Source organism: Pygoscelis adeliae, unplaced genomic scaffold (genome assembly GCF_000699105.1).
Source record: "Pygoscelis adeliae isolate BGI_AS28 unplaced genomic scaffold, ASM69910v1 Scaffold21, whole genome shotgun sequence".
In the NCBI taxonomy this organism is placed as follows: domain Eukaryota; kingdom Metazoa; phylum Chordata; class Aves; order Sphenisciformes; family Spheniscidae; genus Pygoscelis; species Pygoscelis adeliae.
The window spans coordinates 9,373,307-9,399,322 of record NW_008824243.1 but is presented as its reverse complement, the minus strand read 5'-3'; the positions used below and the strand labels follow the sequence as shown (position 1 = coordinate 9,399,322).

Here is a 26,016-nt window from a genome sequence, read left to right as displayed (position 1 = left end):
CAGTGTGGTTCCATAAAACGATCTCCAAGCTATCGCTAAAGAAGCTTATCAAATCGTGCCACTACAAAACGCATGTGGGCTATTTCACTCCTGTTCTTTGCCCTCGGTCACACTGGGTAGCTCCGCAATGCAGTGTATATCTCAGCGCAACCAGGAAAAGTTTGTCAGTATTGCTCCTATTCAAAATTAAACTTTCTGTTTTTACTACCTCAACGCATAAGACTATTTAATTAAAAAAAAAAAAAATATTTTGAGCAAGCATCCTCTCCACTTGTAATCTTAACAATTTCTGTTAATATAATACTCATAGTTGGATTCTTCCCAATGTCAGACACCCACTGACATAGGCTGTGTCTTCCAGATTTTGTGAACTTATCAGCTGTAGGCCTTCAGCAAGCTACAGTAGTCAAGCAGTTATTCTAAATTTGAGATGACTTTACATTTGCTCAAAGCTACATGGACACTGCAGAAGTGGATGAACTCTGTGCAACTTCACTTCTGAAATCCCAAACATTGCTTATCATGCACAGAAGATGCTCTCATCCCTGCTTTGATAAAGGTTAGTTGTCATAATATTGAATATTAGTTGTCAGAACAGTTAAGAACAGTGGATACAGACCATCACCAAAGCAGAGGGGAAGGAAGTTTTCTTACTTTTGTTTCTCATGGTTACTGTGGGTAACGAAGAGGTATCATGTGCCTGCAGCATCCCTCTCTGTGGCTGAAAGAAAAATGAAATTCACTGTAATTTCTTCCTCCCTTCTCCCATCAGGCTGTGCTACATAACTAAAATAAAAAAGCTATGTTTTTTCTGAATCCTCTCAGAACAGATCAGTTCTTGGCTGTATGTGTATTTTTTTAAATATATATATGTATGCACGCACACACGCACGCACCTGCCCCCCCCAGTTGCCATCAATGAAATGGGCAAAATAACAGATGGAGAAATATGCAGCAAATAGGAAAATGAGAAGAGAAAGTGCTGACAATACTGAAGAGAACTGAAAAATCATAATTATATGAACATTAACTAGCTTGGAGAACCATACTGCAGAAGAGGTTTCTCACATTTGGGGCAAGCACAAATTCTACATGTTCCCCATATAAACAACATACCTATTTAATAGTTTTCATTATGCATTATATACACATGATGCTGCATTACAGGATGCAGCATTTGAGAATTAAGCAATATGGCATTTAAGGGTGCTGGACACCCCTGGATTTTGCCAGTGAAGCATTTTTTGTTTTTTTTTTTTTAATTGAAGCATAGGACAGACCATCTCACCATAAGGTCCCTGTGTACTGCAGGGAACAACGCAGGGAATTTGCTGCCAACAAACACCCTGTGGCACTGACCTGGAGCATTCACGGAGTCCCAGGGACAACTACTGTATTAACGTGTGATTCTGGGGAATTTCAGGAGAGCCCAGAGAAATTATTCACTATAGCACAGGGGCTGAAGTTCTTTCCAACAAGCTGGAAACTTTGGGACGTATGGTAGAAGGTGTTAAATACCTGCATGCTAAATTGTTTAAACTTTTTTGTTTATTCAGTAGAGTAGATGAAATCTCTTACCTTCATTTTGACCTTTGCACAAGAAGCAAAACTCTCCTTACAGCCTTTGTGAACAATTGCATTGCAGTCTGTCAAAAGTAAAAAAACCCAACCAATTAAACAAAAAACCACAGAAAACAGGTCAGTTTTTGCCATTTGTAATCTGAACTGTTATCTTGCATAACTGAAAATTACAACTTTCAGGCATCATTGTGGTTTACACGAGTAGCTACAGATACGGAAAGACAGGCTGCTTTCCCGGATAATTAGCCTTTTGTTTGTTAACAAGATTTCTTCATGGAATTTAACAGGATATTCTGTTTAAAAATCAATGCAAGGTTGAGTTGCCAGGGTCCTAATGGGTTATAAATTAAAAATAAAATAAAAAAAAAAATTAAAAAAAAGAAAAAAGATGGAGTTATTCCTCTGAAAGAAAAGTATGGTGGAAAGCAGAAGCAGGAGACAGAAACCAATCATAGGGCCAAAATTTTCTCTGAAAACACAAATACTGTTCTCATCAAGACAAGGATTATGGGATCCAGAAGACAGGAAAAGGACAGGAAAATTCATTTACATAAACTCAGACATATCATAGCCAAGATCTACAGTACAGAAACCAAGTGCTACTGTACTACAGGATTATCAGAAAAAGTAACAGGAGCATCTGCCAGGTGACTACTCCCGGCTGAAAACGAGACTGAAGCCACTGTTTTGGTCCAAAACCACAACATTTACCCATGCAAAGAGCATCGTGCTTTAACACCACCCTTTGCTGCATATATGCCAGAGCAAAAGCTGCGTATCTTTTTCAGAATACCCCGAGTCTGCCCATGATCTCTGCCAGCAGATTTCTGGGAATCAAAGTTTTCAAAGATGATTAAAACTGCTTTTTTCATAATAATTGATAACTGGGTTTGGAGCATTAACTCTTCTGACAGATGAAAGATCACAACTCCAATGGTCTCAGATGAGATTCAGTAGCTTAGAGAAAACCTGTTATTTCCACTCATCCATGAAAACACATATTAACAGAGATCATGAATTATATTTTAAGTGTACGTTATACTGTAAGCGTACAGTTCTGAATTATTTCTAGAAGAAATATGAAAGGAAAAAATTCCACACCCAGAATGACAAAACATGTTCACATTCCTAAAATTTCTTACATTTGGGCCTACTTAATAAAAGCCAGTAATTCTTCTGATATTTTGAGAGAGGTAAGGGTAAGGCCATAGGGCGTTGCTATTCTGTCAATGTCCCACAATTTCCTGTGCAAGAGAGACAGAAGAAAGAAACCTGCACGTTCTTGCAGAAACCCACAAGCAGTATCATTTTTCAGATCAAACAAGGAAGAGGGACAGACCCTGCTTCTGGTGCACGAAGAGGCAGTGAGACAATTCAGAACCATTAAATTCACATTCAAGCCTTGCGAGCCTGAAGGCAGCTCTTTAGGATGTACCATTCAGCAACAGAGCATTTTGATTTTTTAGATCGAAAATCTGCTTTCAGGGACTTTATTCCTCCAATTCAACCCTTCAGCAGGTAGGAAGTTCCTCCAACTCCTCTGGATCACTAGTATTAATAATTAAAACCCCCAAAAGCCTCTTTTCTGCATCACTGATCATAAAAAATAAAAAAGACCAGTCAGAGAGCTATTAAAAATTAGGATTTTTTGCTTGCCCATTTGTTTTAGAGCATGCTAAATCTTTCAGTATTGACTAGCTGTTTCAGGAACCTGGGGGCATCACTGAAAAGTTGAGACATTGATTTAAAATGATCCAGTGCTTTAAAAGGCATTAAGAAAAAGTCATCCATAGGCGAGACAGAGCAGCGATAGTAGCAGTAAAGCACTGCCACTTCTGTAAGAAAGAAGCAGTCTATGACACCACAGGAACAGCAGAGCCTCTGCTGCTGGTTATCAGTCATTTCCAAGGCATTTGATGGCTGATTTCAAGATGCGATGGGAGAAAAGACCACTCTCAGATGTGAGCTTACAACCTGGGCGCTGACCAAACTTTCCTTGTGGCATTCATTTTCAGGCCAATGCAGAAAAAACTTATAATAATTTTCTGTTGTACCTTGAAAAATAAGGAAAGAACATCTATGCTAAAACATATGACATTGTTGGATTATTTTAACTCATTAGGATATAGAGAGTTAAACTGGGATATATTTGATTTTCTAAGTGGCTTCAGAAGCTGTTAAGAAATTCGACTGAGGAAAGGGAGAGGATGCATTTGAGAGCTTAGAATTGTTTATGTTTTCCATTTCCCGTCAGGCTGACACAGAGCGTGTCTCATGCAAACAACTTTGCTGAAATCTCTTCCAGGAAACTCAAAACTGCCATTCAGGATTCAGCTGGCTGCTCCTTCCCCTGCTCACTGGAGATATTTTATACACTGTTCATCTACCAGAAGGAACAGAGAGAGACAGAGTCTCCTGCTCAGCCTGGGAGCAATTCCTGTACACGCTTTGACTCATATCTAGGCTAGTGGAGTAAAAAATATTACTAATAGTGACGAACGGAGCGCCCTGAGCTGCAGTGGGAAAAAGACATTTTTTCTACATATTCTATAGCTCTGGGTCACTATGTAAACCAGCCACCGTTCTGGTCTCAACCACACAAACGCTGCTGACCTTATCGAGCTACAGCCATGAGAAACCGTCTGATAAGAAAAGAGAACAAAATCACCAATCTCGCAGAAACCCTCCGCTGTGGTTCCCGTACTGCCTGCATTGTGTTGCACGTACTTCACACACACACAGGTAGTTGCCATTTGACCTGTGATGCAATTTCATGTATAAAGGGAGAAGAGGGTTAGTATTTCCTTTTTTGTATCATGCTGTTCTCACTGAGGGCTCACCGAAGCAGTGTTTCAGAGAACTAAAGCAATGTACTACAGATGGGCGGGACATTTTTTCCCCATTGGAAATAAAAGCCATGATCCAAGCCGGCTTTCCCTGTCCTCCATCCATCTTAACAAAGCACCTCAGCCACAAGCCATTACATGCAGCTAAAACAGCCAAAGTCCTCCGGCTGAGTGATACATCCCAACTAACAGGGGCAGAAAACCCCATGGGATGCTGCGATGTCCAAGCACGGGCCAGGAAGGAGGTTGCAGGACACCTCCTTGCAGCCACGACTCATTTCAGTCCAGCTTCCATAAGGCAACATGCTGCTCCATGAATCACTGTCTCCAAAGTCTCCCTCCCACCCCATGTCCTTAAGCAAGAGGAAAATAAAGCATAAGGTTTGCATTTCCCATGTCAGATTTAGCGAAAAACAAAACGAAGTGGGGAAAAAAAAAAACCCGACTTACTTGCACAGTAGTACGAATCCTTATTGAAAGGTTTCATACAGTGGTAACAGGTTGCTTGGGCTACAACGGAGGTTGCAGTGAAGAGATGTCCATTTAACAGCTTCTTATCTTTTTCCTTCTCCTTGGAATCTTTGTCCTTCTCTTTCGTCTTCTCTTTATCTTTCTCTTTTTCCTGCCAAGAGAAAATGAACAAATGCCTCGTTACTTTGCAGAGGTCTATTCTCTAGTTACAAATTCTTCAGTGTTTGCCTTCGGCACTATGACAATATTGATCGGCATACACCATAACAATAGTCATGTGTCTGCACAGCTCTCCATTAAAAAAATCAGCTTCCAGCCCCCATGGATGTGTATTAACATACTATTGACTCGCAGAGCCTTCTGCACAGGTATCTCACCAGCAGAGATGAAACTGAGTCTGTTCTGAAGGCAGCTATTTTCTTCCGCCTTTGTTTTATATCTGCTATATAATGAATAACTTCTTTTCTTCTAGGCTCTGATCAATCTCTTCAGCACTTTCAATGAATTGTGTTAAATACAAACACCACATGTAGTGTGTATCAAACTTTCAACACAGTTAATTTTTAAGGCTGACCCTTAGAAGACTCATGCTTTGCAGCTCCATTTTTAATGGAGAATGCAAACACTTCCCCAGTGACGGTACAGCACCACTGTCAGAATATTTCCACCTCCGTTTTCCTTCTGACTAGCAACTTTTTCAACAGTTTCATGCAACCCCAAGTAATTATGTGAAGCTTTTTGGGGAAATGGATCTTACACACACTCTCGAAATATGGCATCACAGAAAGGCTGAGGAACAACAGCAACACCATAAAAGATTATTTTGTCTTCTGGAAGCCATGGTTCAACCTCTGAGCTACTCAGCTTTGGAAAGATGACAAACACAGCCACCTTCTCCAACCTTTAGCAGAGTTTTTGCTTACCTTTCTATCGCTACCTGAGATAGAAACTGGCTAAATACTAAAAATTTGAAACATTTTTGCCTTGCAGCCTTTTGTGGATTTGGAATTCTCCCAAACAATTTTTAAAGGAAACTCCATAGAAAAACTCCAAATTTGAATTACAGCGACTCCTTGTCTTTCTATGTACCACCCTACAAAATGTTCACCATACAATTCAGCTCCAGATCTGTATTTTAACTGTTACCGCAGATTTCATGGCATCTGAAAGAGCAGCTTAACCAGAAATTGGTAAAGGCTTCTGTAAGCTTATCTTTGCATTTTGTTATTTATATGCCACGTGCCCTTTGCTAAATATTGTCAGAGCCTAAATATCAGAGAGCTGCAGAGCAGCCCATGTGAGCAACCGCCATGAAGCAGTTAAAAGAGGTATTGAGCTATGCAGTCACTGGAAGGGAAACTTTTGAGCCTTTGATGACACACTCAAATAATTAGTAACTCAGCTTAAGGTGTCCCCTCTCCCAGCACACCCCAGGCAAAATGCCAGCATCAGAGTCTCCCCCTGCAAAACCTCATAGCAAAACCTCATAAACACAAAGTTTATCTACTGGCCCCAAACGCTGTTTTGTTCTGCAAATAAGCAAAATCAAGAGCATTACCGGATGGAATAATCCTGTCTGAAGCAGAAAACCTGCCAGGGAGAGTCTGCTTTGTGGCACATTTCCACCTCCTTTGAGCCATCAGCTCAGATCACCGTGCCACACAAACCTCCACAGCCTTCTCCACCTGCTGACCTGCCCACCTTTAACCATGTCCAGTCTGGCAGGATTCAAGAACCAAAACTCTGCAGTTTAGTCCTTGGCCGATGGTACCAAGTTGACGCCTAGAGTTTTGCTCCGTTGCCAGGACTTGTGAAGCTCCAGGAGAAAAGACCACCCTACGCTCAAGGCAGATCTTGCGACTCTCATGCTTAAAATGCTGAAAGGAGATTCACCGTCCTATACTTTAAATGTACCTGATGTTTACTGCAAAGCCCAGTATTTCTAGAGTCTAGAATAATACCCTGTCTTCATAAAATCACTGTAAAAAACATTTTAATTAAAGCTGAACGACCCCAGGAAAAACAGGAAATGGGTGCACCACTTTCAAGGAGGAAACGGCAAACTTCATACACGGGATGCCAGCCATACCGCTGAAATACAAGGTCTCAAAACGAGATTTTAACTTTTTTCTGCTGTGACAGTCACTGGAGGGGTTTTTTTAAAAGGACTGTAAAAACACAACCATTTTCCTGCACTATCGGAGCTGCCAGCGTGACTTGGAGCACGGCTTCACGGCTGAACCTGCACCGACGTGCACTAACAGACACGACGGGCACCGCAACTCGGTCGTACGGTTCAAAGTAACAGACCGTGCGCCACAGCAGCAGATCCCGCTCCGAAATAACCACGAAACTCTTACCTCCCAATGCTTAAGTCCTACTAGCTTCACTGTTATTTGAGGTACTTCGGCAAATTTATTCCATCTTATCGACATCCTTCCCCCCCAGGGGCAGGAGGGCTGCTCCCCACCAGCATTAGCCCATCATGAGAGCCAAGAGCTGCCAGGACGGACGGACGGGGGGGACGGCAGTCAGAGAGGAGCTCAGCAAAAGGGGGAGGGCGGGACGGTTGCTGCTAACTTCCTTGAAGATTATTTTAGCTACTTTGCTACTGCTTTCATCTTGCCCTACCCTAGCTTTCACTGCTAAAAAAAAAAAATACAGGCAGGAAAGGATGGGATTAATATTTTAGAAGTCACAAGTCAATAGGAGACCACCCATTTGAAAGGCAGAGAGTGGTAAATCAAACCCTCTGTGATGTTTGGGATACAGAAAAAGTGAATTTAACATACCTCAGTGTTGCTATGTAGTACTTCAGTAAACCAAGTGCTGCAGATGATTTCCCAGACAGAAAGGTTTCACGTGTTTGCGCTTTTCCTGCTCTATGGGCCACAAATATTCCCTGTCTCCTACTCCTTTCAAACACTTACAACTCTTACTACATACACTGAAACGCTGTTGGTGGTACAACACTGCCTAATAACCGCACAAGTCAAGGGAAAAAAAGAAATTACTCATGCTAATTTTTTTGTCGTCATTTCCCAGAAACTCTCTACCAAAATGAAGAAAACGAGTATTTTTTCTTTCTAATTGCAGAGATATAGCATGTTTTAAACTTCACAAACATGAATCAGTGCACGCTGCTGATTTCAAGAGATCTGATGACTAATCCCTGAATAACACAAAGTACGTGCCAGACACGGGTAAATTCACACAAACTTCTATCAGTATCCCCTCCGGTTAATAATCCAAACACCCCTTTATTTTGAGGGTTTTTTTTACGTAACTGTTTACACCATTTTCAAGAAGAGCCGTTGCCATTAGTAGCTCAGATGTGCTTTATTTTACGGTTCATCTTAGAAAACGGTGCACTTCTGAAGGTTTGAATAAAAGTAAAACCTAGCTGGAAAGAAGTTGAAGCCTCTCTCCCTCCTGACAGCCCAGACAGCAGCAGAAACCAACTCTTCCTGTCCAACTTCCTCTTTCAAGGTTTGTTGTTTTTCTTTTTAACTCTTACAGGTTTTCATTGGCCATAATGCTTCTGAGAAATCAGTGTTCCCAAGAATTTTTAGGTCAAATTATTTAAATGTACAGCTGAAGCCCTAAAAATGTATGTAATGCAAACATTCCACCGTGAGCAGAGAAGAAATTGTAATTTGAATGATATTATGGCTTTTTAGTTAGTAAAAATATCAGAACTGATACGAGCTGCAATTTTTGTAGTACGTGTTATTGTTGGGATTTTGGAGCAATTTTTATCAACAGTTTCAGACACAATCATGGAATTAGTGAAATCAGACTGCACTTATTTAACAAAAGCAGAGCAAATATCTCAAAGCACTTCTGTTATATTTTCTTACCTGTCCCAACCAGATCTCTTACATCTCTCTCTCTCTCTAGTTCTTGCTTTAGAGATTATACACCCAAAGTGCAAGAACCAGTTAATGAATTTCCAGTCTCATTCACAGGCTGTGCAACATGCTCTACAACTTCTCCCTAGTGGTTTGCACAGAGGTTTCTATGTAAACAGATTTTTTTTTTTTTATATTGTACTTTGCAGCAGGGAACAGCATTGTCTTAAAGCTGCTCAGCAGCAGCTCTGAGCCGCTGGTACTTGCAGCTTGCATCTTTAAAGGCAGATCCATAAAGCAGAACTGTGCGTTAGGATGACTGATCTCACTACAGCTGGTACCTCATTGCAAAGGTGATGCAATCTTCCAAAAACGTGTATCAAAATGTGCATTGGACCATGAGAGCGTGCAAACCCAGCTATGTTAGAGGAACACTCAGGCTGAAACACCAAGTGCTTATGTTGGGAAAGGATAAAATCAAGTTTGCTTGTGCAGATGAAACACGACCCCTCCCATACGTGTATGCTTCAGCCCAGCCTTGTTCTGCGACAGGCACATTGCTCATTATGCCACATTTTGTTTCCCGTTTGCTATTCAGACTCTCAGCAGAATATGTAATTACATGTCTCAGGGGCCTTCCAATAGTATTTACCAACATATTGGTACACATCACCTAACTATATAATACACCTTCCCCACTGTGAGGTAAGGTGCTCTTAGCCTCTGTCAGACATGATAAACGAAGGTGAAATTCAAGGAAAAAAATCCAACCAAGCCAAAAACCCCTCAAACATATATTAATCTTCAGGGGACAATCTAAGGCAACAACAACCCATTTGTGTGAAGTATTTAACGTTAATGTAATTACTTCTGTAACCAATGCTGTTCCCAGGAAATTCAGCTGTGCTGAGCAGCGCTTAACCTTCAGCAAATTAAATCCCAGGGTTTCAAGGATGGAAAAAAGGGGAAAATATAAATATTGGCCATCACTAAAGGTCACGGTTTGAGCAACTTCTCCAGCAGCGCAGAGGAACTTTGTGGCAAAGGTAAAAGGGAAACACAATACAGCCTTCGGCAACCAGTCCCTTCTTACAGCTCCTGTCCTCATTTTATTTAACACCCCTCAGGTTCTGTAAAAATTAGACTCATCAATCACTACAAAGCCATAACTCATGCCGGAACACAATCTATTCTCTATAATAAATGAAGCTTCATTCTGTGGGGAAAAGAGGCAAAAACACTGCACAGGAAAACTCACCTCAGATGCATTTCAATTTTGGGGTGCTAAGATTTCCCATGCAGCTATTCCCTATTACCCCACAGACAATCCTCCCCTCGCAAAAGGAAGAAAGGAAGAAAAAAAGAAAAGAAAGTCAGGCAAAGACATACCACCCTGTGGAAACACACTGAAATACAGAATTTATCTCTGCTAACTATGGGTATTTCACTGCTGTATAAATCACAAGAAGCACTTACTTTGCTCTTTTTGCTGCTGGACATTTTATTCCTGAGGTAGCTGAAGGTGCGACTGACTTTTGTTCCACTTTTACCAGCAGAGACACTGCTGCTTTCTTCAGATATGCTAAAATCAAAAAAGAAAGAGGTTGCTTTTATTATTTTTTTCCTCCCAAAGCACCTGTTAAATGGATAGATTCTTTTTTAAAGGACAAATGCATTTATTATCCAATAGAGTCATGGGTTGCTTTATGGTGTTATACCAGAGAAGGCAAAGTGAAGACAAAATGCCAATCCAGTAGTTTGTCGTATATTTCAAGGAATCCTTTTACCTGTTTTTAAGCAATCCCCATTCTCAAACCATGCCATAGCACCCTCTGCTGCTCCCGTGGCCAAATAACCACTAACCAGCTTGCAGCATCTGCCCATTTACATGGCCAATATTGCAGATACACAGTCAGTCTTGGCATTTAATCATCGATATTTCAGACAGAAGGGACAGACACGCACACATCCTTTAAAGAGAAATCTCCTTCCAGAGAAAGACATCTAATGAACTCTTAAAAGGCAGTGAGCATCTTTAACAGAAACCACGCTGTCTGCAAAGCCTCCCTTGAGAAATGAGAATACCATTACTAAGTAATAAACAGCAATGGTTATTTGTATTAATTTAGGCATTTCTGGAACACCAGATATTTTCTGCCAGTCTTTACATGCACAAGCATATGACTTCTTCAGCTTCTATGGAAGAATAAGAAATTCCGGAGGAAATTATTATTGCGTTAAAGAAAAGGACACAGTCTGTCAATAGGAAGTACAACGCAAACCAAAAGCAGAACAACAGAAAGACAACTGAAATCAAGGAGGAGAAAACAGCAGCGAGCAGAGGTGAAGAGCCTCCCAGACACGAAATAAAGCCAAAGCTATCAGAGCGACACAGAGACCAGACACCCAGCTCCTTTGGTGCCACAAACGTCCTTCCTCCAGGGGAGCGCTTTTAAAGTCAGCACCCACCAGAAAGATTATCTCCTCTCTACAGCTTGCAAGGATGAAAAGTAACATACAAAAACGTTTTGGCCTTCGTTATAGAAATACAGACAGAATTAACCAAAGGGAGGAACAACTACTTTGAGTGTAAAATAGAACTCAGGGTAAACTGATATTGTTCAATAATAGATAACGTGATATGTTATAAGCTATGAATAAACACAAAGCCTTGTTAGAGCTAAGACCTAAAACAGACTTTCACATTCTATGATCTAAAATATTCTTCAGCCTTTAGACATAGGGGACTGATTTTCACAAGCCTGACAACTTGTGATTTCAGCTGAAGTGCACCGGTGCCAGGAAGGCTTTCGGGTGCCCAAATCAGAGCCCACCAGAAGAGACGTGGTACCCCCAGAATACCGTACCTCTGAACCGAGGAACCCGTGGGGCCGCCGAACACCTGCATACCTGGAAAAGATCAGAGGGGTGGGGGGGTGACATGTTAGACCGCAATCTTAGCCCACTGATTTTAAAAACATAGTTTGCATATTTGAACGGTTCAAGAGGAAGGGGAAATGTTTTCCAGAAGTGAGTGTTTAGAATAGACTTCATGTGCTCAGGATAAAGCCTGTTCCCTGTATCCTTAGGTGCTCTCAAATTAGATGCTGAGGTGAAAGCCTGCTTAGTATTTTTATCGTTCTTCAGCTCTTAAGCAAAGGATGTGCATATGTTAAATTTGCTGGTAAATCAGGGTATCTGAATCAAAACTGCCAATTCAATGACACTAGGTATAAATGAGAATCATTCTGCCACAATGCTTTTATTTATACACCACCACAAAGACTCTATTGTACAACACATCCGGGTTTCATGTATAAAACTTTTCTGCTTGATAAAATTATAGTTCATTTTCCCATCAAAATCCTGAAGCACTTCATAAAGAGTAAGGGAAACAAGGGAAGCCTTATTCTGTTTTCCACGAAAGACTACCAGCCTAGAGCTTAGTCACACAACATTGTGCTTGAGGAAAGCCTGACTTTCGACATAAAGCTGAAGCCCTGCCAGTGACACAAATTCTCTTTATACTGCAAGAAACCTGCTTGCACAATGCATTTGGAGCAGATTAGGTAGCTGATACCATTTACCAGAACCATCAAAGAATACTGAAAAATCAGGACGAAATGATCCAGCGGAGAGAGGGCTCTCTCCCGAGTAACTGGGCTTGTCAGGACTCCAAAAAACCCTCACTACAAGCACTGCTTGCAGTCCTATCTGAAGTTCAAGAAGGAGCATGGCTGATCATCTTATTAGGCTTCTGCATATACATTGTAAAAAAACCAGTACTTTGGCTTCAAATTCTGTTAACATATCAAGCTAATGGTGAATGCAAAAGAGCCACTTGACATCAGAGGCAAAGATGGTCCTCTGTCCAAAAGCAGTAAGTGCATTAGGAAAAACTGTGCATACAATGTTATGCCTTATGATTCTAAAAGACACATTTTCCTAACTGCTGACTCAAGTGTCAACACAGCCTGAGACAGAAATATCACTTCTTCATATTGAGAAACTAAAATACTGGCATACCCCATTACCTAATCCCTGCTTGGAGATCTCTGTTAATATCTCCCTTGCAAAATCTTTCATCTAATTAATGATCTATCCCAAATACATCAAAGTTAGGAACACTGTAACATATATCAAATGAAGTCTACTACTCAATTTCCTGACTGTGCTGGGGTTTTATGTAATATCTACTACCTAAGCGCCTACTAAGATCACACAAGTAATTTACAGACTCCCAACTCCCTGGTTAATGCTCCAGAGACTCTGGTTCACGTTTCAGCTCTAGTTTGCTTTTAACATGGGTTAAGCCTCCTTAGTCTTTCCTTTTTTTAATAGATTCATCAATTTGACTGGATTGAAGTACTTCACCAACCTTTTCATTTCTTTGCAGTTAATGTAAGAAATATGAATGAACGCTGAATCAAGAGCTGTAATAATTTGATATTCGTGACTGTTTTTCAGCACTTTGAGAAAGTGCATTCATTGCATGGGAACTTCAATTATGTACTATTTATCTTTTACTGCAATAGTGTTTTATCTTGAAAATGGGGGATTCTTGACACTGGCAGGCAAAACGGATCCAGACAAAAATCAAGGTGAAAGCAGGTGTATGATCTCATATGCTAGGTTACAATATAATATCATATGATCAAAACTCTGCTGAAAGCTATAAAGCCCATGAAGATGAGCATAGAAAAGCACACATTTTCTCACCTTCAGGGTTTGGGTTTTTTTTTGAGGTAGAAGAGGGGAAGGAAGGTTTATTTCTGTAATTTTTGTGTTTCCTATCATGACCAGGTTCAAAACTGAAATGTTAAAACTGACTTCACGACCCACAAAAAAAATTAGTTTTGTTCAAAGGCCAGGACTGCTATATATGCCCAATGAATCTGGGTTAGCAGCCAAATTTTGGTGTACTTATCTGAACACCTTTTAAGCATCACCCACCAAAATTATTTCATATGGTAGCTGGACTGGAAATAATTCATCAAGATCCATTACGCAGAAAGCAGCGACTGGACTAGGATGTTGCAAACAGAAGAAAACAGCTCGCAGCTCCTTAAGGCTGGCAGTAATTAAACTTCTGTGGTTCAAGAAATCCAAAGGCTTCATAATAATTTTCTAAAATTCACAGACTGGCTTGTCCAGCCACCTGAAATCCATGTCTTAAACATATCATGATATCAAACAAACTGCAACTAATTCTCCATACTCTAGACAGTAACAGGCATGGAGAGGTTGAAGGTAACTGAAATGCAAGTGCAATCTCCGTGCTAAGACATCCATCATCTTATGAGAAATGAACCCTGAAGACGTGAAAAAATAAACAAACTGGTCTGGGATTACTACATGAAAAATGCCCATTGCCAAAGCAGTCTTATGAATAGCTGTGGCTAAACCAACCTTTATACAAAGTCATCACAGTACCCTCAAATATGAGGGAATAAAACACATGTAAAGAAAGCAACATTTTTGTTTGAGACAATATCTGACATTAAATGCTCATCGGTAACAGCAGCACTGTTGAGGGAGAGAAGATAAATACTGGCTAACAGAAATACCCCCCAAAATTGCTATATCCTAACCTATTAGGAATTACTTAACTGGTCGGATGCTTAAAACAAACTAAAAGAAATTTAAAAAAAAAAAAAAAACAACCAAAAAAACCCATTGAAAAACCAAATCCGCCAAGAAGTTTAGCTAAGAGTACTTTTTACCGAGGGAGCATGACATCAATGCACAGCTGCGTGTTTGCAGCTCACTTTGTGGGGACCATGAATTGTGAGTTTTGTTAAAGGCAGAAGAGAAGGACAGAGCAAAGGGGAAGGAAGAAGGAGCTTAAATATGGGAGTGGGTAGTATCACACCTGGCAAGACCACAGGACTTTCTTGTAGGAAGGGACAAACCCACAGTGAAGACTGGGAATGGAACGGAGGAAAATTTAGGTACCTACAACAGGGATGGTATGGAGATTTTTTAAATTCAGGAAGCAAACAAAATCTGTTGGACTGGAAAGCAATTTCCCCCATCCCAGTATGGACACAAGGGACGTGGGCTAGTTTCCTTGCTAACCTTTGAACCAACTAATGCAGCTGCTCTGAATTTTCTCTTTAGATAGAGAATTATCTGTTCTGGTTTATTTCAACAGTCTAATAAAACATGCTTAAGAAATAGGAAGCATTTTCAATTATCTTTGATAAGGCTATTTAAAAAAACAAGAGGAGTCTAAATTACTTTAATTCAATCTTCTGCCTTAGTTGTGTTTCTTTTAGTAATGGAGTTTGCAGGAGGAAAAAAAAGCTGCCATATAACACTCGCCTGTTTCCCAACAAAACTATCTGATTATAATATCAGGACCTAGATATGAACACCTTGACAATTTAAGGTGTTTGGCTGCAAGGTATGCTTTTTGCTCAGTAGGGTAACTGTGAAGTTGTAACCAAGATTTTCAGAATTTCATATCAGGGCTCCTCTCCTCTTCTCCTACTTCCACCGAGCAATGTACTCACTCCCAGCTGTGGAGGGCAAGGATCTACCTCTTCTGTTAACTCCATGCACTGTAACAAGCTCAAGACAAGTATTTTGGTTTTAATAAAAAGGTAATAACTATATTGCAGAGTGGCAGATGATGATATTTGCTACATGGATATAGACCAAAACTAACCAGATGAGACGGGATGGTGCTGATGTACAAGACTCTGGATTATAATCCTTTTATTCTGTCATTGGTTAGTATTCAGATACAGGACTAAGATAATGCTGTTAGACATCATGCAATGGAAAGGTTAGTTCAATGTTTGCAAGGTGAAACTTCAAGGTCTAAAGCAGAAAGCCAGATTTCCCTTTGTTTCCACCCATAACGGCTGCAACGCACAGAAAACAATTACTTACTATCCAACTCCTCCTCCTCATCACTGGAAGAAGAGCCAATAGAAAAGAGAGTTTTAGACTTAGGAATGAGTGGAGGGATGCTGAAGGAGAAGGAGATTCGTCTCGATGGTCGAGTCCGGCCCTGGGCTGAGAATTGGGTTAACAGCAGACATTAGAGCATGCTTGAAAATGCATTTAATAATAAAAAGGAGAGGAAAGCAGCCAAAGCAAACTAAAACCAAAGCAAAGCAAATGCCTGCAAAGCAGCTGGCTTCAGAAAAGGCACAAGAAAAAGAATCGAGGACGTGCAATTTCCAGAGGATGCAGGTTTCAGAGGATGCAGGTCTCATTGCATGCGTAAGTCGGGGTTCAAGGCTTTCTTATCGTTGCTGTCTTTTTTTTATAGGCAATCTTAATGAAGACTTACATGTGAACAGTTATTTTCCCAAACAGAATACGAACAACATAGTGGATCTCTGGACAAAGGGCATCTGCTTCACTGAAATAACTGCCAGGGAATCAAACTAGACCAACTCAAGATAGTTGCTTAAGGGTGCTTTTTGCAGTTAAACGACACCAAAGCCGCTGGGTATAAGAAGGATACTTTATCTGCCTAGGGAGGTTCTTGCCACTTCCACCTCTAAGAAAGCCCAACACCATTTTGGCAATGTTATGCCCTTAAAAGCTTCCAGCTTTCACATGGAGAGACCTAAATTTAATTTTTTTTTCTTCTCCAAAATAAAACAGAAAAAACAAGCGTCTCTTCTCCTGCCTTCTTCTAAAACTCACAGTCCTAATTTTAAAGAAACTGCCTAAACATGAGAAAAGCCCCTCTGCACCCTCTCCTGTCCTTGCCTGGAAGAAGTCTACCAAACACAATGCCAAACTCAGCAATCAGTCTGTGACATCAAATCTCCCATTATCAGTACGATAATGACAACAAGTTCAATCATCTTTTCTCAGACATGTTACTGCTCTGCCTTCTGCTTATTTCAATTTGTGAAGTTATATTTATCTTCCAGTACTATGCACTTTTCCAGGAATCCCTGCTATTTTGTTCATGCCCTCGTCTGCAAACTTTACAAATTAAAAGGGTTTACTGTAATTTGTGTTTAAAAATAATCTATTTTTAAGAGCAGCTCTTGCATAGCAGCAGTTTTGCAACAATTCTTTATAAGTACAATCTTCTCTGAAAAGAGATGTGGGAGCCAGCTAACCACTCTTAACTGAAATTGCTACACAACCTCTTATGGAGATGCCCAAGGGCTGTATTTCCCAAACCTTCCCATCATACAAGCACAGGTGGAAACCTCTGAGCTGTGACCTGACCAACGTCAGGTTGCTGGATACCCATCGCTCACATGGTACATCAGTGTGTCCTCGGGAAAGATGACTGGGACAGGGCTGGGGAAACTCTGCCCCTGGGACAGGTCTGACCTAAGGGTCCTACGTTAGGCATCTACATTAAACATCTTCAGCGCATATATTCAGGCACTTTAAAGTCACTCCATGGCACGGATAAATCAATTTGCTTGCACCACAGGGAAAAGAGGCTAAAGACTATCAGTTTTAAACTTCCAAGAGGAAGAAGTAGAATTACTACTCTCTTCGAATAAAACATGTCCTTTCATCCACATACAAAGAGAATTTTTTGTATTGCTGCTATCATACCCCAAAACTGAATTCAGAATATAAAAATACTATCCAAGGAATATCCAACGCAATGAAAGCAATGCAAAGCAAACTCCCCTAAAATCTTCCTTCAGCCATTAGTCATAAATGCCAGTTGTCTAGAGGCGATTTGACTAAAATTATGTGCATGCTTTTCCAACGTAAGCAGAACAACCCTAGAGGGACCCAATGAAAAGCACTGAAATTGAAGAATTCTCAGCAAGATTCATGCATTAATTTTGTTTAGACTGCCTTTCAAAGGAGTTGTCCTAGTGTCCCAGACCTGAAGAACATGACCAGGCAACACTGCTTTCTTTCTTCTGTAGTCTACTGTCTATTTAGACTAAAAGTCAAGATGAACAATAATACTTTACTGCAAATAGAACCATCTCCTCCAGCACAGTTCAATTCAGCTTCCATTTCAGTGGTTTTATTTATAGCAGTTCCTGGCTTTATAACAATGCTCCACACTGGAAATTTGCTATTCCAAAGCCGAAAGCAGTCTTCCGAGCACTCCAGCCAACAGCTCTTGTGACCTCCCTCTATAAAATACTGAAGGATTAACAGTTGTGAATAGCCACAGCAGCTCTTGGAACATCTGAGACATCAGATGGAGTGTGGATTAGAAACTCAGTCTTGGAAATTGCTCCTGCCTCAGTACATATGACAATGAATGGGAAAAATAAGAGAAAGCCCTCCATATGTTCATTCATTTGCATTTAGTTTTTGAAGCTTTTGTGCAGAACATGTTGCTTTCTTCCCATTCAGACACATTTGCACGGATCAAAGATTTTTTTTTTTTTTTAAACACCTACCACAAAATTATGCAAGCGGAATGAAGAAATAAAGTTTTCCTAGAATTCACCTCCATGAAATCAAGGATTTACTCCTGCATAACTCTGAAGTATTCTGCTGCAATAACATGAATGTCAAACCTAGGTGATACAAGGGAGTTTATACACCGAGACCTTCTTGTAAAAGGCACTCAGCTGCTTCACATGTACTTATGGTCACAACTCAAGTACCACTATTCCTCTTTCAAAGTGACTGAGGAAGAATGAAGTGATTTACTGAAGCTTCCAAAGTCAGGAAAGTGTCAGAATTGGGAAGAGAATCCGTGACCTAAATTTTCAAGGTGAGTAATCCTTTTGGATGCTCACATCAACTGCCTCAAATGCATCCATTTTCAGAAACCACCTTCCTATAAAAATGAGGCCCTTCTGAGGTGTCACAAATTAACTACTGAGAAAATAAAGCTCACAGAAGCATTGGTAATTTTTAAACTTCAGTGTCCAAAACTCACAGACATCTGCCTCAAAGCAGACTAACCCTGCTATTTCTTCCACAGCCCCTGTGGAAAGCTTACTACATCTTCTCTTTTCCTTCTCTCTCAACGAGACCATTGTGGCTAGGCCAACTCTAGAAGAAGATGGGATAATCAAACCTGTCTACCACCAGCTCAGGCCTTGATGGCATTTTTAACACGGGTCATAAGACAGAGAAGAGCAGGAAAGCGGCAAGTTGTCCAATTCTGAAGGAAAGACTGAAGGAAAGTCTCAAGAGAGGAGGAGATGAGCCTCAGTCGGCCAGGCTCTCCCAGCCACCAAGAGCGTGTTTTCTGGGAGCTAGGTGAGTTATTTATGGTGTTTGGTTAGCAACTGGATGCAATGCCAGTAAATTGGTTGCTTCAGAAAAAATAATGAACGCCTTCAGCCTAAGGAGGAAAGAGGGTGCCCCATTACACAGAGCAAGAGCTGGTCTCTTTACGGGACAGATCTGACAGTGTTTTGGTTACCGTTGCCGGTGGACACATCCGTTAGGCCACATGCTTATTAATCATGGAAGAATGATGGCAAAGAATTTAAAAACATCTCCTACAAAGAATAATCTCTGTGAGCTTCCTCCAGCAAGCCTCCTAAATGAATAAAATGCCTTTCTTCAAAGCACCTTTCCTCTGTTCAGCTTTGCAAGGAAGAAGCATGCTAATAAAGAGGAAAAGATCAGAGACCATTGCTGATTGACAAGACGTGATCTAAAATGTCAATACAGTTTCTGGCTGGCAATTAATAAAATGAAAACACGTGTAACATGGCCCTTCCTAAGCACATCCAGCTGCAGCCTTTTGAACACCCTTTTCAGCTGAAAGAATCAATTCAGACAAGTTGCAAAATTAAGTGCTTGTTACTGCTTCAATTAAGCTAAACTGAAAAATTTCACCTAATCATCCTCTAGTATTTTTTCAGGAATGAGACTCAATAAATTACGCCCAACTGCCCCAAAACATTTAACTCAAAATAAATAGCAACAAACTTCCCCAACGAGACCAAGACATTGATTCTCAAGTTTTCATATATCAACTTTCAAAAAAATCCAGAAGTAGGAAAATAAGATCTCAAGTGGAATTTACCTCGACATCAAAGGAAGAAATCCTGAAAGGGTGCAAAATTAAAAGTTTTTGGGTTTTTTTAATAACAAACTCAATAAATCATAGTTTTTGTACCAGTAGTCTAATTAAGAAAAAACAAACAAAAGAAACCCAATAGAATTGGAAATACCAGGGATACGCTCGGAAGAACAAAATATGGATCTAAACCAAACCATTTCCACCCACAATTCCATGCAGCAGTGAAACATATATTTCACACAATATAGGAAAGCAAGAGCAGGTATGAGCAAATTCTGCCTTGGGAAGGTAGCAAGTTATACTTAATAATACAGATGACAGAATGGATAAGGATAAGGGAAAATTGCATTACTCACTGTCCAGCACTGGTTTACTAATTGACATTAGAGACATAGATTTGGTCAGTGGAGATGAAACAGCGGAAGAACAGAAATTAAATCCTTGCGGCTGCGATGTTTGATGCATCTGCAGAACAGAAAATAACCACACTGAGCACGTATATCAAGCACGGCAGCGCCATCCCAACTACAGACTACAGTTCAGTGCTCATGTTTACTGAAATTCTCACTTCCAAACAGAGGAAATCGAAACGATCCCAGTATAAGGCAATAGGTGAGAAACGTAAGGACCACAAAAAACGCCATCGGTGTCACACAGGTGAAATGCAACCTTTTGTTTTGTCTTTTAAGCGTAGGACAACTAATTATTCAACAAACAGAGAGACTCTGGCTGCTTGATTTTCTTGCAAGATATTACAAGATGGATATTGTTAACTGTCTGATGGCCACTGAAATTACTGCTGTAATTCCAGCTCCTCAGCATAACTAGACTATGGTTCAACATGGTAAAAAATCTGATGCTTAACAGTGTGTTCCCCAAAAATGCCATTCCTCAAAGCAAGAGAAGACATGAGAGTCTTGACATAAAAGCTCTTACAGGCCAGATCTTGTAAGACCCCTTTACTGTGTTGATGTACAGCAGTGACTCTAGGAGGTAAACAGACTAGCTGGCTAATGGTTCTGGCACAAACCCAGAAAACACTATGGCTGAAACGTCAAACTCAGAAATCCAGGGTGTTTATAGTATTTCAGACTAATAATGGCTTCTTTAATAAAAATAAGCAGAGACTCTCATAATATTGTGGCCCCTCTGTCCTTAATAGCTATCATAGACTTCTGCTCCAGAGAGATCGCTCTGAATTTTCTTAATATGCAATTAACGTTTTGCTCAACTGTTGCTTATAATAATGAGCCTTTTGATTCTGGTTACACTTATGAAAGAAAAAAACAACTTTATTTTCCTCCTACGATATGAAAATAAACCTGAAAACTTTAACAGATAAATTACTACTTGGTACTTGTGTGTATTTCAGGTCTGCAAAAGGCAGCATAAGCATTAACTGCGGAAGCCTTACACCACCTGCAATTGATAGTATCACTGTATCCATGCTAAAAAGTTAATACCTTTTCCATGATTACTCATGCAATCAGTGGAAGAAAACTGGGAAATTTCTTGTTCTCCACCCTAAGACTTCACCCATCAACCACTTTGCTCCAAAGAACCAAGTAGCAAATTTAACACAGGGGAAACTCCTCTGTGTTAAAGATGGAAGACTTTAACAATATTACATATACAGGGTGGAAGCCTTCACAGTGAAACTGTGACTTGGGAAAATTACTTCAATCATCGATGTAGCATTTTCTAGAAATCTAACAATAGTTGGACAGCTTTACCTGGTGATTGTAGTCTCTGATTTCCCCCTGCTCGAGTTCTTCTGTGAGCAAGACCAGGGACCCGCACTGATTGCTGGCAAGCGGACTCCGTCTGAGGTCTTTGGAGCCCAGAGAAGAAGCCTCCAAGTTTGTAGAGGGCTTCTTGTTCTCACCAGAGTCTCCAGCAAGGCCTTCTAAGCTGTAACTGAAGAGAAACCATGGAGGTTAGATCCTGACAAATTCTTAGGGACTGGCGTCTTTATGTACATAGCACCTTCCAGTGTAAAACACAATGCAGTCACTGAACTGTGCAGGGAAATGCTGATGTTATTCCTCAGCATGTTACTTCTCAACGACCAAGTGCAGATAGCAGCGGAGGGATTTCTATTTTCTTCGTAACTAATATAGCAGCATCTTTGTGCCTCTACTGAGACACAGTAGTTGCTTGAGAACGACCATTCAAACTCTTGGTCAATGGGCTTTCCCACTTTCTTTTTTTTTCCTCCTTCTTGAACAACGCACAGGAAAATCTAGAAACACTACTTCTGAAGATTTTGATATTTCCATGTACTCTCTTTGCTAGCTTTTTATTAGGTTGTCCCTGGGCTTAAAGCCACCCAAATTAAACTACCTCGTATAGCACAGCACTGTGTGACCTGGACCACTACCCCTCCCAGCAGCCACAAAACCAACTCTGGGCTGCATGTAATGTTCATCTCTGCAAACACATCCTCTGAATCCATTTAGCATTTGCCACTGCACAAAGCTTCAGCACTGATAATGTCCTTCTTTCTGCCAAAGCTGGTTTCTTTTCTTCCTTTTCTTTTTTTTTTTTTAAATTCAATAAATGTTGTCTTCATCAGCCAATCAATCCTATTTTATCATTCGTTGATGAAGCTACGTCTGTCCAATGGAGCCAGACATCATCACTCAAAGGTAAACAAAATACCAAACTTTTACTTGCAGAATTGGTAGTAATAAAAGGTTTGGTCAACCTCTGTAGAGACAGCTGCTGATAGACGAGTGACCTCTACAGAAAAAGGCTAATACACTTTCTTCTCACCTATACAAAACAGCCCCTCCTTCACATGTGACTATTTCTATCTGATATATCTTGGCCCTGATATTCTGTTTCAGACCCCCCCGCTCCTCATGCCCAAGCATCGATAAACCCACTTGCAATGCCAGATTGGGTTCATGTGCAAGCTTTACAGATTCACCTCCCAGTACGCTAGCCCAACTCCGCGGCTAATGTTTCATTTTATGCACACAAAGTTCTGCTAGCTTGAAGCAAGGCCTATCCTGGATATACATCCCAACTGGAGGCTAACCATGACATCTAAGTGGCCAACGAGCTAACATATAAGCAAATGAAAGGGAAAACACACTATAGATTGTACAGATTATTTAAATAACCAGAGGACCTTTAAATTCAGGTAGACTTGCATAACAGTGATTAATGTTCTGCATTCCTTTAGAAGCATTAAGTGGCTGATAAATATGCATCTTCAAAGCAAAAATTGCAATAAGCCTTAAATAAGATCTACTTTTTTTTTTTACGACTTTTTTCAGGTTAGTTAATGAGAAAGATGACTGAGGCATTTACAATTTAATCTGCTTTAGAAAGATTTGACTCAACAATGTGTATCAATAGCAGGCATTATAAAGTTTATTCTAAAACACCTGCAAAGAGAAATCAGTCCCATTTCTACCGATTATTTAGGGCAGAGGACACTTTTTTTCCTTGCATCCCAAGGTGATAGCAATGGTGCTATATAGTGCAGAAAAATTCATGTGGTTTGTCAAGACACAAACAGCTTAAAACTGCAAATATTAGAGAGCACACAAAATAGTCATCAGTTGGTAATATTGGTCTGTAATTGTTGGTTGGGGTATATAGATCAAATGTGGTTACATCTGTAAGGGGAAGGACATATTGACTTCTTTCTCAATATCTAGTCTTCAGAAAAAAGAGTTTAATAGGTCTACCCACAACCAACAAGAACTGCCAGAACTCAGAAGCTATAAGATCTGGGAGACTAGCTTCCAGGCGACATCAGGTAAAGATCTGACTTGCAAGCATCAATCCCAACTCTGGGACTTTCTACAGAAGATGCAAGCTTTAAATGCCTGGGAAATCATCATCCGTGGCTATCAGATTGTTTTTTCACAGAAAGTTTTACATGATTAGTCTCTCTGAAGAAGAAACTAGATCTTTCAATTTACAAAGAGCAACTCTGTATGAACTTAAATCCTTTATGAGATCCATCCAGAACAAAGCGGTGCCGAATCACATTAACTCTCTTTTTGATTCTTTGGCTGTCACAATTATCGTTATGATCACTGCTGCGGAAAAAACACGCCTTAAAATCATCACAGAATAGAGCAGCTCAAACCAACAGTGCAGCTTCTTTAACGCTCGAGGCCAATGAAAAGCAGCCACCACCTTCACCTGCACCCCAGTTCAGAAGACCCATTCCCAAGACTAATTGCTGAAGAAGCAGATGAAGCAAACAAAACACGTGCACACTTCAGCCAGAGCAGCAGCAGAAAAGGCGATGCACGAAAAGCTGACGACAGGGTGTTTGCAGTGCTCCTTTGCTGCTGCTGCACATTTATTTATACCGTACCTTCTACAAGTAAAGTCAGGACCCATGGCAATGAACTGTACACCAGAGGGACACCAGCTCAAACTAGGAACATCAAAAGAGGCAAAGAAAGGAAAAGGGCTGTGATTATTGGATTGTTATGGAACAGGGGAATGTTAAAAGACTCTCACTCTTGCATATCTTAAAAAAAAAAAAACAACAAAACTCAGAAATAATGCAGTAGCTACTATATATTTCTGGCCGCCAGAACACTCCAGAGTGCCCCAAGTGACGGAGGTTACCACCGAACGGGTAGCAGGACAGCCCATGCTTCCGCCAAACCGATCCCATCGGCGAGTATACAATGTACTGGAGAAACTGCTCCTTGTGGGGAGAGAAGTTTTTGGGGAAAACAAGGCTGAAACACACCAAAGCCAATTTTGCATAATCACACACAGCCGCTGTGTTAGTAATGATTAGTATTTTTCTGGTACCTCTCATCCCCAAATCAGAAAAAGAATTCCTTGCAGATATTTAATTGTTTTAAGTCCCCTCCATACAAGTATTAATAACCTCAGGCTGCACTTGGGAAAAATAAGGAGAGAATTACATTCTTAAATGCTGCACAGCAAACCAGTGAAAGAGGCTGGAAGAAAAAAAACAGGCTGTCTTACTATAAACTTGGGATTAAATCAAGAGGCCTTCAAATAGTACTTTGACTAGAAAACCTTTCAGCTCCCATACCCCAAAAGAGTCCCAAGTTGCATCATGAAAGACATAAGAAATGCAAATACAGAATGCAAATATTTTGGTTGTTATTTTAACTACTGCTTTTGTTATTTTTTCTGTCAGCTCATGGCCCAATTGCAGGTTTTGCAGGCACAGAGAAATCAATCTTCTTGTCAGCTATGACATACAAAGGATCCCTAAATCCTGGAAAAGCTGCCCAGGAAACATACGTCGTCTGAAGGGAATTTTGCATCAGCACAGATCTGCCAGAGCAGTGCTGCACAAGTCCCGCTCTCAGCCCCTGGCCTGTGATCCATGCAAGGAGAGGACATGGCCAGAGCACGCTTTGCTCCAGGCCAGGAGCCTAAGGGCAGAACAAATCTAAGCATCCCTGGGCCAGGATTTGTGAGTGCCAGAAGCCTCAAGAGGGCACAGAGAAAGGTTTAAAGCCACTGACTGCATCATCTGATGCCAAGTCCTCGTATAGTTTCCACACACAGTACAACACTGGAAACATTCAGGAAGGGTTTGACGGTTGGTGTTCAATGGTGGAGTTCAGGTAATTGCTACCTGTTTTATTAAGGACGTTAACTGGGTGAGGATACACCTGAAGTACCGGTGCTTTGCACCTCAAAACCCCAGGTGTGCTTCACAAGTGGCTCTCAGCACAGTATCATAAGCATTCTTCATGAAGACATACCTTCCCATAACATGCCAATATTTCCAAGTACTTCATCATCATCATCCAGCTAAACCATGGTAGCAGATGTAAGTAGTAGTGAGGGATGGGGGGACTAACTACTTGCTTCAGATCATAGAACCACCAAGTCCTGGCCACAGTAAAACCACCTCCATTACACATCTCAGTCGGCACTCTCAGGCTTGGGTCCAGCCTCCCAGCAGGTCAGTAAAACCTGCCCGACGGAAACTAGATGGAGGCTGAGAAGGAAAGTATCACACATGCTTCCCCTCTCCTTGCTTCCCCCAGCCATCTGCTTGTGGCCCCAAGAGTACTGGGCTTGGTGGACCCTTGGAGCTATGCTCATGTTGACTTGTTTGCAAAAGTCGGTAATTCTTGCGTGGTCACTTTTCAATTGAAGGAGAGAGGATTTTCCTCATTAAAGAAATGATGCAACATTTACACTGGATAGTGCACTTTAAAAGATGCCTCTATTCCTGACCATTGCCATGTTATAGTGACAATCCCAAATGCTAAAACCACAGGGAAGGGAAGCAGAAGAGTGGAGGGAGGGAAGGAGAGGAGCCATGCAAATATGTAGGAGGAAG

General features: G+C 40.7%; 1 protein-coding gene across 1 annotated transcript in view; it reads right to left on the bottom strand.

Moving 5' to 3' along the window:
* The window catches only part of AKAP13 (A kinase (PRKA) anchor protein 13), a 102,070-nt gene that overhangs the window by 20,799 nt on the left and 55,255 nt on the right, over positions 1-26,016 (bottom strand). The window contains exons 7-14 of the mRNA XM_009335179.1: positions 24,043-24,105; positions 21,434-21,617; positions 20,057-20,165; positions 11,617-11,659; positions 10,226-10,331; positions 4,878-5,049; positions 1,579-1,646; positions 655-721 (exon numbers count right to left, since the gene is read on the bottom strand). Of these exons, the coding sequence (XP_009333454.1) occupies positions 655-721; positions 1,579-1,646; positions 4,878-5,049; positions 10,226-10,331; positions 11,617-11,659; positions 20,057-20,165; positions 21,434-21,617; positions 24,043-24,105 (812 nt within the window). The remainder of the gene's footprint in view (positions 1-654; positions 722-1,578; positions 1,647-4,877; positions 5,050-10,225; positions 10,332-11,616; positions 11,660-20,056; positions 20,166-21,433; positions 21,618-24,042; positions 24,106-26,016) is intronic.